This window comes from Salvelinus sp. IW2-2015, linkage group LG6.1 (assembly GCF_002910315.2).
Source record: "Salvelinus sp. IW2-2015 linkage group LG6.1, ASM291031v2, whole genome shotgun sequence".
NCBI classification, from domain to species: Eukaryota; Metazoa; Chordata; class Actinopteri; order Salmoniformes; family Salmonidae; genus Salvelinus; species Salvelinus sp. IW2-2015.
In genome coordinates this window covers 14,790,008-14,802,334 of record NC_036845.1, presented here as the reverse complement: position 1 = coordinate 14,802,334, position 12,327 = coordinate 14,790,008, and the positions used below count along the sequence as shown (strand labels likewise).

The 12,327-nt window shown below is 43.8% G+C and overlaps 1 protein-coding gene across 1 annotated transcript; it reads left to right on the top strand.

The window, feature by feature from the left end:
• Window positions 1-6: 6 nt before the first annotated feature.
• LOC111965166 (pre-mRNA-splicing factor ATP-dependent RNA helicase DHX16-like) lies at window positions 7-12,327 on the top strand. The gene is made up of 12 exons (XM_023989191.2): window positions 7-90; window positions 215-330; window positions 499-709; window positions 1,092-1,190; window positions 2,198-2,350; window positions 5,859-5,999; window positions 6,230-6,392; window positions 6,649-6,767; window positions 9,061-9,128; window positions 9,898-10,060; window positions 10,874-11,041; window positions 12,274-12,327. The coding sequence occupies exons 1-12, from the start codon at window positions 37-39 to the stop codon at window positions 12,325-12,327; spliced, it is 1,509 nt and encodes a 502-aa protein (XP_023844959.2). The 5' UTR covers window positions 7-36.

Below are 12,327 nucleotides of genomic sequence, written 5' to 3'. Positions count from 1 at the left end.
AAGATTGGGTGTACCCAGCCCCGTAGAGTGGCAGCCATGTCCGTAGCAGCCAGGGTGGCACAAGAAGTGGGCGTCAAGCTGGGCAACGAGGTGAATATGGCACAACCACTCTCACGCGCTCTCTCTCACTCTGATGAAGCATACGTAATTCTTACTGTATATGGTAGAAAACATAAACTCACCTTATGTGTCCAACCACCCCTTTCTTCCTCAGGTAGGCTACAGTATCCGTTTTGAGGACTGTACGTCGGAGAGGACAGTACTCAAATACATGACTGACGGAATGCTGCTCAGGGAGTTCCTCACAGAGCCTGATCTGGCCAGCTACAGGTACCACTATATGCCCCGTCTGTCCTTCTCTTTAGACATGTTTTCTATATGTAGAGGTTTATGTTTAAAAGTGGTATATTATGAAATGAAATAATCCCCTGCCATATTGTTTATAGTCAGTATGACAGGATAACAATACATGATCAACGATCCCTTCCTCTCTCTCAGTGTGGTCATCATTGACGAGGCTCACGAGCGGACGCTGCACACAGACATCCTGTTTGGCCTGATCAAGGACATCGCCCGGTTCCGTCCGGACCTGAAGGTGCTGGTGGCCAGCGCCACCCTGGACACAGAGCGCTTCTCCTGCTTCTTCGATGACGCCCCTGTCTTCAGAATCCCCGGCAGGAGGTTCCCTGTGGACATCTTTTACACTAAGGTATCGCTGCTGACAATCTGTTTAGTGGAATGGCCTCAGGACAAAAGATTGCATCCCCATTCTCCAACCTTCTCCCAAAGTGCACACTTTCCACCGTGGATTTAACATGGAAACTCCCTCCGGTCAATGTTTAAACCGATCTAGAGCCTTTAAATCTGTGACAGGAAGGGCATAAGTGCACTCTTTGAGGCAAGGCGGAAGAAATGGAATAATAAATAATGTAATGTAAATCATGTAAATACCTTTTAGAATGTGAATAATTTCACTCGTGAAAAGTGCTGGATGATACTAATGTACATCAAAGATGTAGGCCAATTATCTGTTCTTCTGTTGTACTCTTTGCTCTCTGGTATGGTTTGTTTACTATTTCCTTCTCTCTTAGGCTCCTGAGGCAGACTACCTGGAGGCCTGTGTTGTGTCGGTGCTACAGATCCACGTCACACAGCCCCCCGGAGACTGTCTGGTCTTCCTCACTGGACAGGTCTGACACACTCGCGCCTTGACCCCTCACTTCAATGCTGACATTCACATTATGTCAGCTACTACGTCACGTTACATCTGCTCTCACTCAACGTCAGATCCTACATCGGTCACTACACATTAGCTACTACATCATATTACATCTGCTCTCACTCAACGTCAGAATCCTACATCGGTCACTACACATTAGCTACCTAACGATCAATTTACATTCTGCTCTCATCGTGCAACGTCAGATCCTCGACATCGGTCACTACACATTACGCTTACTACTGTCAATTAACATCTTGTCTCACTCAACTCAAATCAGTCAACGCTCATCGTACACACTTACTCCTACATCACTATTACATCTGCTCTCACTCAACCGCTCAGATCCTACAGATCGTCACTACAGCAGTCTACGCACATGCATGCTCTCTCTGACTAGATCCTACATAGCATCCTAGCTAGGCTACCACAATCCTACTACAATCACACACTACATCTACTAAATCACACTACATCTACTAAATCAACTACATCTACTAAATCACACTACATCTTCTAAATCACCACTACATCTACATAAATCACACACATCTCTACTAAATCGACACCTACATCTCTAAATCACCACTACATCAGCAACCATCTATAGTCTATTCATTCTTGTATGTGCTTTAATGTGTAGGTGCCGTCTTTCAGATGGACGGTTAAACGGTGTCCTGACTCTCTGTGGTCACTTAGATCCCTTGCACTTATCGTAAGAGTAGGGGTGGTTAACCCCCGATGTCCTGGCTTCAATTCCTGATCTATCCCTATACTGTCATCCCACCTATCAAATCCCCCAGCTCCAATTGCGCCTCATTTCACTCCTCCTTCCCCTGTAACCTATTCCCCAGGTCGTTGCTGTACAATGAGAATGTGTTTCATCAACTTACCAAGTGTGAATAAATTAAAGTGACACATACATTTCGTCAAAGTGTGTGTCCTTTACCTCTCGGCCCGCTCTCTCTATTTCCACAGGAGGAGATTGAGACTTGCTGTGAGCTGCTGCAGGAGAGATGCAGGCGTCTGGGCTCTAAGATATCTGAGCTTTTGGTGCTTCCCATCTACGCCAACCTACCTTCCGACATGCAGGCCAAGATCTTCAGCCCCACACCACCTGGCTCACGCAAGGTGAGAGGACCTCTTCTGTCCATTTAAACTTGTGCCACTAGGGGGTGCTCAAGGACCACTTTGGAAATATGTTTTATCCTCTGTGATCAAATAATGTTAGAAAATATGTATGCATTATTTTCCTTACTCAAATGGAAATCCAACCCAACTGAAGGAGATGGCCGCCGTTTTAACGATCCCGTAACCAATTTTGTGTGTTTTTTCGCGTTTTATTTATAACTTAATTTGTACATAATGTTTCTGCCACCGTGTCTTATGACCGAAAAGAGCTCCTTGATATCAGGGCAGCGATTACTCACCCCGTACTGGAGGAATTCTTCTTCTTCAACGAGTCAGACGGGAAGGATTTACTCCAGACACCCGACAAGGCCCTCGTTCCCGTCATTCACAGGAGGAAAAGACAGAGATATCGTGGACTACGGTGCGGGTGCCTTTTAAGGATCCGTTGCCGAGAGGGTACTCTACCTTTCCAATCGGTCCTATTAGCCAACGTACAATCAATCGATAATAAAATAGACGAACTACGAGCACGTATATCCTACCAACGGGACATTAAAAACTGTAATATCTTATGTTTCACCGAGTCGTGGCTGAACGACAACATGATTAACATACAGCTGGCGGGTTTAAGCTTTTTTCGGGCAGGATAGAACAGCGGTCTCTGGTAAGACAAGGGACAACGGTCTTTGTAAACAGCTGGTGCACGAAATCAAAGGAAGTCTCAAGGTTTTGCTCGCCTGAGGTAGAGTATCTCATGATAAGCTGTAGACCTCACTATTTACCAAGAGAGTTTACATCTATATTTTTTGTAGCTGTCTATATACCACCGCAGACTGATACGGACACTAAGACTGCACTCAATGAGCTGTATACGGCCATAAGCAAACAGGAAAACGCACATCCAGAGGCGGCGCTCCTAGTGGCCAGGGACTTTAATGCAGGGAAACTTAAATCAGTTTTACCTAATTTCTATCAGCATGTTAAATGTGCAACCAGAGGGGAAAAAACTCTAGACCACCTTTACTCCACACATAGAGATGCGTACAAAGCTCTCCCTCGTCCTCCATTTGGAAAATCTGACCACAATTCTATCCTCTTGATTCCTGCTTTCAAGCAAAAACTAAATTAGGAAGCACCAGTGACTCGGTCAATAAAAAAGTGGTCAGATGAAGCAGATGCTAAGCTACACGACTGTTTTGCTAGCACAGACGGGAATATGTACCGAGATTCCTCCGATGGCATTGAGGAGTACACCACATCAGTCATTGGCTTCATCAATAAGTGCATCGATGACGTCGTCCCCACAGTGACCGTACGTACATACCCCAATCAGAAGCCATGGATTACAGGCAACATCCGCACTAAGCTAAAGGCTAGAGCTGCCGCTTTCAAGGAGCGGGACTCTAACCCGGAAGCTTATAAGAAATCCCACTATGCTTTCCGATGAACCATCAAACAGGTAAATCGTCAATACAGGACTAAGATTGAATCGTACTACACCGGCTCCGACACTCGTCGGATGTGGAAGGGCTTGCAAACTATTACAGACTACAAAGGGAAGCACAGCCCAGAGTTGCCAAGTGACACAAACCTACCAGACGAGCTAAATTACTTCTATGCTCGCTTCGAGGCAAGTAACACTGAAACATGCATGAGAGCACCAGCTGTTCCAGACGACTGTGTGATCACGCTCTCCGTAGCCGATGTGAGTAAGACCTTTAAACAGGTCAACATTCACAAGGCCGCAGGGCCAGACGGATTACCAGGACATGTACTCCGATCATGCGCTGACCAACTGGATAGTGTCTTCACTGACATTTTCAACCTCTCCCTGTCTGAATCTGTTATACCAACATGTTTCAAGCAGACCACCATAGTCCCTGTGCCCAAGAACACTAAGGTAACCTGCCTAAACGACTACCGACCCGTAGCATTCATGTCAGTAGCCATGAAGTGCTTTGAAAGGCTGGTCATGGCTCACATCAACACCATTATCCCAGAAACCCTAGACCCATTCCAATTTGCATACCGCCCCAACAGATCCACAGATGATGCAATCTCTATTGCACTCCACACTGCCCTTTCCCACCTGGACAAAAGGAACACCTATGTGAGAATGCTATTCATTGACTACAGACTACAGCTCAACACCATAGTGCCCTCAAAGCTCATCACTAAGCTAAGGACCCTGGGACTAAACACCTTCCTCTGCAACAGGTTCATGGACTTCCTGACGGGCCGACCTCCAGGTGGTAAGGGTAGGGAATAACACATCCGCACGCTGATCCTAAACACGGGGGCCCCTCAGGAGTGCGTGCTCAGTCCCCTCCTGTACTCCCTGTTCACTCATGACTGCATGGCCAGGCACGACTCCAACACCATCATCAACTTTGCCGATGACACAATAGTGGTAGGCCTGATCACCGACAACGATGAGACAGCCTATAGGGAGGAGGTCAGACAACAACAACAACCTCTCCCTCAACGTGATCAAGACAAAGGAGATGAATGTGGACTTCAGGAAAAGGAGGACCGAGCACACCCCCATTCTCATCGACGGGGCTGTAGTGGAGCAGGTTGAGAGCTTCAAGTTCCTTGGTGTCCACATCACTAACAAACTATCATGGTCCATACACACTAAGGCAGTCGTGAAGAGGGCACGACAAAACCTATTTCCCCTCAGAAGACTGAAACGTTTTGGCATGGGTTCTCAGATCCTCAAAAGGTTCTATAGCTGCACCATCGAGAGTATCCTGACTGGTTGCATCACTGCCTGGTATGGCAACTGCTCGGCCTCCGACCGCAAGACACTACAGAGGGTAGTACGTACGGCCCAGTACATCACTGGGGCCAAGCTTCCTGCCATCCAGGACCTCTATACCAGGCAGTGTCAGAGGAAGGCCCTAGAAATTGTCAAAGACTCCAGCCACCCTAGTCATAGACTGTTCTCGGCAAGCGGTACCGGAGTGCCAAGTCGAGGTCCAAATAGCTTCTTAACAGCTTCTACCCTCAAGCCATAAGACTCCTGAACAGCTAATCCAAGGGCTACCCAGACTGCTCTTTTACGATGCTGCTACTCTGTTTATAATCTATGCATAGTAACTTTAACTCTACCTACATGTGCATATTACCTCAATTACCTCGACTAACCGGTTCCCCCGCACATTGACTCTGTACCGGTACCCCCTGTATATAGCCTCACTTTTTATTTTACTGATGCTGTTTAATTATTTGTTCATTTTATTTTCTGTTTTCTACTTATCTATTTTTTACTTAAAAAAATGTTTTTTTTTTACTTAAAGCATCGTTGGTTAAGGGCTTGTAAGTAAGCATTTCACTGTAAGGTGTACACCTGTTGTATTCGGTGCATGTGACAAATATAATTTGATTTGATTTGATCATTTAAGACATTCTTCAGATTCCTGCCTCCGTGTTTCTCATTCTCTTGTGGATGTTCCTGACAAACACGTTATCTGATGTACAAAGTGTCCTCTCTCTTTTTCCTTAGGTGGTGGTGGCCACTAACATTGCAGAGACCTCTCTAACCATCGATGGGATCATATACGTCATAGATCCAGGCTTCTGCAAGCAGAAGAGCTATAACGCCCGCACTGGGATGGAGTCTCTGATTGTCACGCCTTGCTCACGGGTAACACGCTAGCTTTGGTTTTCAAACGAGACATTTCATGGTCATTGTCCTTGAAAGTATCATTCATGTGACTCTTTTCGGGGTTATTGTACCGTGGTTGTGGAAGATGCCGCTTGCCAGTATTTCAAACACCTGTTTCTTTGACTGTCTTTTTGTAGATTTTGTTTTTAGTTCTCTGGACAACATTCTGACCATTTTGCTGACTCCATCTGTGTTTTGATCCACCACAGGCCTCAGCCAATCAGCGAGCAGGTCGTGCAGGCAGAGTGGCTGCTGGGAAGTGTTTCCGTCTCTACACTGCGTGGGCGTTTAAACACGAGATGGAGGAGTCCACCGTGCCCGAGATCCAGCGAACCAACCTGGGCAACGTAGTGCTACTGCTCAAGAGCTTGGGTATGGAACAAATGCTTTACGTAACAAAATCATGTTACAGTGATAAGTCAGAAAACAACATGTTTTAAAAAGAACAGAAGTCCTCTTGAAGTAATCTATTTAAGTGTAGTCTGTAGTTCACTATTATGAGTTTGACTTACTTGACTTATTAGTTTGAGCTCCTAGTGGAGCAAAGGGCCTGGGCCTCATTATGAGTGTCTTAAACCCACGTGTCGATTTGTTTTACATTAGAGTGGCATATATTTTTCCCTGACAGGAATTAATGACCTTATCCACTTTGACTTCATGGACCCGCCCCCTCACGAGACCCTGGTGCTAGCTCTGGAGCAGCTGTACGCACTGGGTGCACTCAACCACCTCGGAGAGCTCACCAAGGTAACTAACGCCTGACTGTCTATCAAAACAACGGCAACATTCCAATACTTTTATATCGTATTGTCACCGTTCCCTCCTCCCTTCCTTGTTAAATCAGTTGAATAAGAAAAAGGCTTCTACGGCTATCCCATCTCAATTTAATGTTGGAAATAAGACCTATAGRGATCCTGATGTTATCTCATGTGAATCTAATAACTTTTTGGTGAATGTGGGTTCCTCTCTGTCAATGAAAGTCCAAAACATTTCAAGGAAATCCCTTGGATTACGTTAAGGAACATTTCCTTTCTCTGCTTTAGTTTGATCCACCTGATGTAATGGAGGTGATTGGTAACTTAAAGAAATCAGCAGCAAGTAATGATGAGGTGCCTTTTTGGTGAAATCAGTGTCTTCCTCCATTATTGAGCCTCTAACGTATATCTTACTTCACCAAATCAATGCAWACTGSTATTGTTCCTAAAGATTTGAAAATTGCCAAWGTTGTCCCCCTCTATAAGATCCAAGATCTTTTACAAATTATTGCACAATATCTGTACTACCATGTTTTTCTGAAATCCTAGAGGAACTGGTGTATAAAAGAATGTTGAATGTTAAACCAACACTGTATTCTATATGAGCACCAATATGTTTTTTGTAAAAAAAACTACTTGATTTGGCTCTTTTATAACTTGAAAATAAAATATTTACAGCCCTGAAGAACAATGAATTACGCTCTTAGCATCTTTCTAGATTTATCCAAAGCCTTTGACACAGWTGATCATGACATATTACTTGCTAAATTGTTTTCATGATTATACATGTGGCTATATAATTCTGTATATGATAGAGAACAAGTTGTATATGCAAATGGTTGTGCATCTACCAAGATATCCTGTGGCATTCCACAGGGTTTGATCCTTGGACCTTTGTTATTCCTAATCTATATCATTGACCTTGCTGCTGTGTCTTCTACRGTACTTCCCATTCTTTTTGCTGAGGATACCAACTTGATTTTATCAGACAAGAATTTTGATTCAATAATCAACGAAGCCAACTCAAGCATGGGCAAGTTTTCTGAATMTCCAGATAAACAAATTATCTTTAAATGATAAAAATGAATAAGAAATATTTTTTAAAAGAACCAGAATCTCAATTGGTGGGAATGAAATGGACCAGGTTTCATCTACTATATTCCTAGGTGTTCTAGTTGATGAAAAGTTGTCCTGGAAAAATCATATTCACTTTGTGTGCAYKAAAGTGGTGAAGTCCTTTGGTGTCATCAGAAAGATAAGTGATTTGGGTCATCAGGCTTGCTTCCTAACACTATACTATAGCTTCATTTACCCYTATCTCATTTACTTAAATTATCATTTACTTCAGCATTAATATACTCAAATGATGCATCTTCATCTACAAATATACATACTTKCCAGACAACTTACCTAAACCCTTCAATGGTTTTAAAATTTTTATTTAACCTTTTATTTAACTAGGCAAGTCAGTTAAGAACAAATTCTTATTTACAATGACGGCCTACCCCGGCAAAACCCCGGACAACGCTGGGCCAATTGTGCACCGCCCTATTGAACTCTCAATCACGGCCGGATATGATTCAGCCTGGATTCGAACCAGGGACTGTAGGGACTGCCAAGGACTGCCTTTTGCACTGAGTTGCAGTGCCTTAGACTGCTGCGCCACTCGGGAGCCCAAGTTAATTCAAGTTAATTCACAAATCACTGCGATAACCTTTACCCTCCCACTGCCGCACCGTACATAGTCAATTCTCTAGCCGGTACAGAGGTTCCATACTCTGGAATTCCTATCTTCACATTGCCAAAACATCATCATCCCTCAATAACTTCAAGCGTAGATTAGGGGTCAGCCCTATGAACCAAACTACCCAGTAGTCTCCTCCATGTAGCCTAACCCCCACTCTCTCACACGCGCACACACACACACACACACACACACACACACACAATCAAACAGGTTTTTTCTTGTATACTGAGTATATCATGTACAGTTATAATTAGTATGCTTTGTTTAACTGATTGCAAAACTTTTTTTGTACTTATATTTGTGTGTTGGTTTTTGTGATGTGGTTTTTATCTGTACTGTTTTGTCTTTCCATTTATTCTTTGGTGCAAATAAATCTAACCTAAAAAGTGAAAATGACCTCTGGGAATTAAGGAAGGCTATATAATAGGGCAAATAGATTCCATCACCATTAGACAGGTGYATGAACATATTGSCTTCTAATACCTTAGAAAGGTGACTATTTGATGTGAAAGGTCATGTAATGAGTGTTGTGTTCCAGTTGGGCCGCAGGATGGCTGAGCTGCCGGTGGACCCTATGCTGAGCAAGATGATCCTGGCCTTCAAACAGTGAGTCTCTATGGCAATCCTGGCCTCAGAACAGTGAGTCTCTATGGCAATCCTGGCCTCAGAACAGTGAGTCTCTATGGCAATCCTGGCCTCAGAAACAGTGAGCCTCTATGGCAATCCTGGCCTCAACAGTGAGTCTCTATGGCAATCCTGGCCTCAGAACAGTGAGTCTCTATGGCAATCCTGGCCTCAGAACAGTGAGTCTCTATGGCAATCCTGGCCTCAGAACAGTGAGCTCTTATGGCAATCCTGGCCTCAGAACAGTGAGCCTCTATGGCAATCCTGGCCTCAGACAGTGAGTCTCTATGGCAATCCTGGCCTCAGAACAGTGAGCTCTATGGCAATCCTGGCCTCAGAACAGTGAGTCTTCATGGCAATCCTGGCCTCAGAACAGTGAGTCTCTATGGCAATCCTGGCCTCAGAACAGTGAGCCTCTATGGCAATCCTGGCCTCAGAACAGTGAGCCTCTATGGCAATCCTGGCCTCAGAACAGTGAGTCTCTATGGCAATCCTGGCCTCAGAACAGTGAGCCTCTATGGCAATCCTGGCCTCAGAACAGTGAGTCTCTATGGCAATCCTGCGTACTCGCCTGGAATAAATGATCATCTTGGAATTCATTATTCTTATTGTTCTGTTACCTTGCTCATCTTTCCCCTTTCTCTCTCTTTCCCCCTCTCACTCAATACTATTGAGTGCCAATTATTCAACAGGACATGAAATACCTTTTATGTTTTTCACTGAACATTCCCATCTTCCTCTGTCTCTCTAGGTATAAGTGTTCTGAGGAGGTGTTGACCATCGCTGCTATGCTGTCTGTGAACAACTCCATCTTCTACCGGCCCAAAGACAAGGTGGTTCACGCTGACAACGCCAGGCAGAACTTTGTGGTCCCCGGAGGAGACCATATGGTGCTGCTCAACGTCTACACACAGGTCAGGAGGATTGGGTTTGATAGTTAGGATAAAGATGTGATACTACCCCACTTTGTTGTTTTCACTTGTTTRATATAAGGTTTCAGGGTAGCAGTTTTGGGTCATATTCATTTGGCACCAACTGTATAATTTTTTTATTTTTTTAAATGGACTGAAACATGGAGGGACTACCTGAACGTGTCCAATAAGAACTGCATTTTCGTTTTTCTGTTGCAAACAATTTTACCATGGTAATGCCCTAATGCAGGGGAAGGCATCTAGMTTCAGCAGCGGGCTGATTTTTGTRAMAGCAGCGGGTRGGGGGGCTGGAACATAATTATTTGTACACTGCAAATTGAAAACAAGTAAGCCCAAAAAGAGGTTGTATTTGAAAATAATAATTRCATACCTTAATTACATTGAGGCACGATCACATGACTCCTTTTTAAAATTATTTGTGGGAATACTTGGGAACAGATTTTCTATATTTAACAAATTTTTTGCTGAATCCCTGGTGATTTTAGTATTTTTTGACCAAAAACTAAAATCCAAAAAAAACGTTAAATATTTGGGGGCTTAAAAGCCCCCCCTGTTTTGTCCTGATTTGGAGCAAAACTCAAAGTTCTATGTCAGGGTTTCCCAAACTTGGTCCTCGGGACCACAAGGTTTTTGACCAAGCACTACACAGCTGATTCAAATAATCAACTAATCATCAAGCTTTGATCATTTGAATGAGCTGTGTAGCGTTAGGGCAAAAAACAAAACGTGTTTGGGAAACGCTGTTCTATGTTTTGTTTTCAGTCTGTGATATTGACTGCTTCATTTGTCCCTCAGTGGCTGGAGAGTGGCTACTCCACCCAGTGGTGCTATGAGAACTTCATCCAGTTCCGCTCCATGAAGCGGGCGCGGGATGTCAGGGAGCAGCTGGAGGGCCTGATGGACAGGATCGAGGTGGAGGTGTGCAGCTCAGGCGGCGACATTGTGCCCATCCGCAAGGTCGGTGTGACTGAACGCACCTTAACCTCATGACAATGAACACACTATAAAATCGCTTCATCTTGTAAACCATGTATTTTTTTTAAACACCCTCCTAGAGCGTAGACCAGTGTTTCCCAACCCCAGTCCTCGGGTACCCCCCCCCCCAAACAGCACACCTGATTCAACTTGTCAACTAAACATCAAGCCCTCCATGTTGAATCAGGTGTTTTTGTCTGGTGCTACAACTAAAAGTGTGCTGTTGGGGGTACTGGAGGACCGGAGCTGGGAAACACTGGCCTAGACCACTTTGTTCCACTTCTAATTTGCTACCTGACACCAAGCTCTTTGTTACATGTGTAGCCAATGTGTGAATATGCTTCACSCTACATCTGTGTGCATGCCCCTTTAAACCAGTGACTGTGCAAATTTAGAAAGCACTGCTCTAGCAGTAGTATTCAATGGAGATACAAGCGTATCACTTCACACCAGATCTGAGGGATTGAATGGACCCCTTTATAGGTGATGGGATTAGTTTTTGTCTGCTCATGAAAACAGTTCTTAAATCATGCCGGTTGTTAAYCCGGCCACTCAGTTGGAGAGGCAGGTTGAGTTCACTTAATATGCATCTGAATGGACACTCTGCTTTCCCAATTCCCATCATCATAGTCCATCCTCCAGTGAAACTGCTACACAAGGTCTCCCCAAAAGGCAGTCTGTGGGTGATTTTATTTGGAAACCCAAGTKATTAAAAAAATAAAATATATATATATATATTGTTTTAAATAATTTTGAAAAGACTATTAAATCACCAGGAAATCATTTCAAAGTGATTTTAATTTTGGAAATKTGTTCCCAAGTATTCCCACGTATAGATTGTATGAAATCAAGGTTTGAAAGGACTCTGTTTTTGTCAATACTAAATCTGTTTGGGATTTTTGCCATCAATTGTCAGTGTACAAATGATTTATTTAATAACAAATGATTTATTACAAATGATTTATTTTTAACTATGTTTCGCCCATACCGCTCAAAGAAAAATTGGCCCACGGCTGAATGTAATTGGGACCCTGTGCTAACCCTTTCCCATCTCAGTAACAACATCACCACTCACTCTCTCACAGCGTGCACACATACATTCACTCACACTTTGTCTCTCTTCACTGACACTTCATTTCAAATATGTATTGACCTCAAATGGACAACCATGTAAAATGAAGGTGAAATAAATAGAAAATGATGCTCTCTCAGGCCATGAGTCGGAGGGGTATTTCTACCACACGGCCGGCTTCAGCAAGGGGGGCTACCAATGA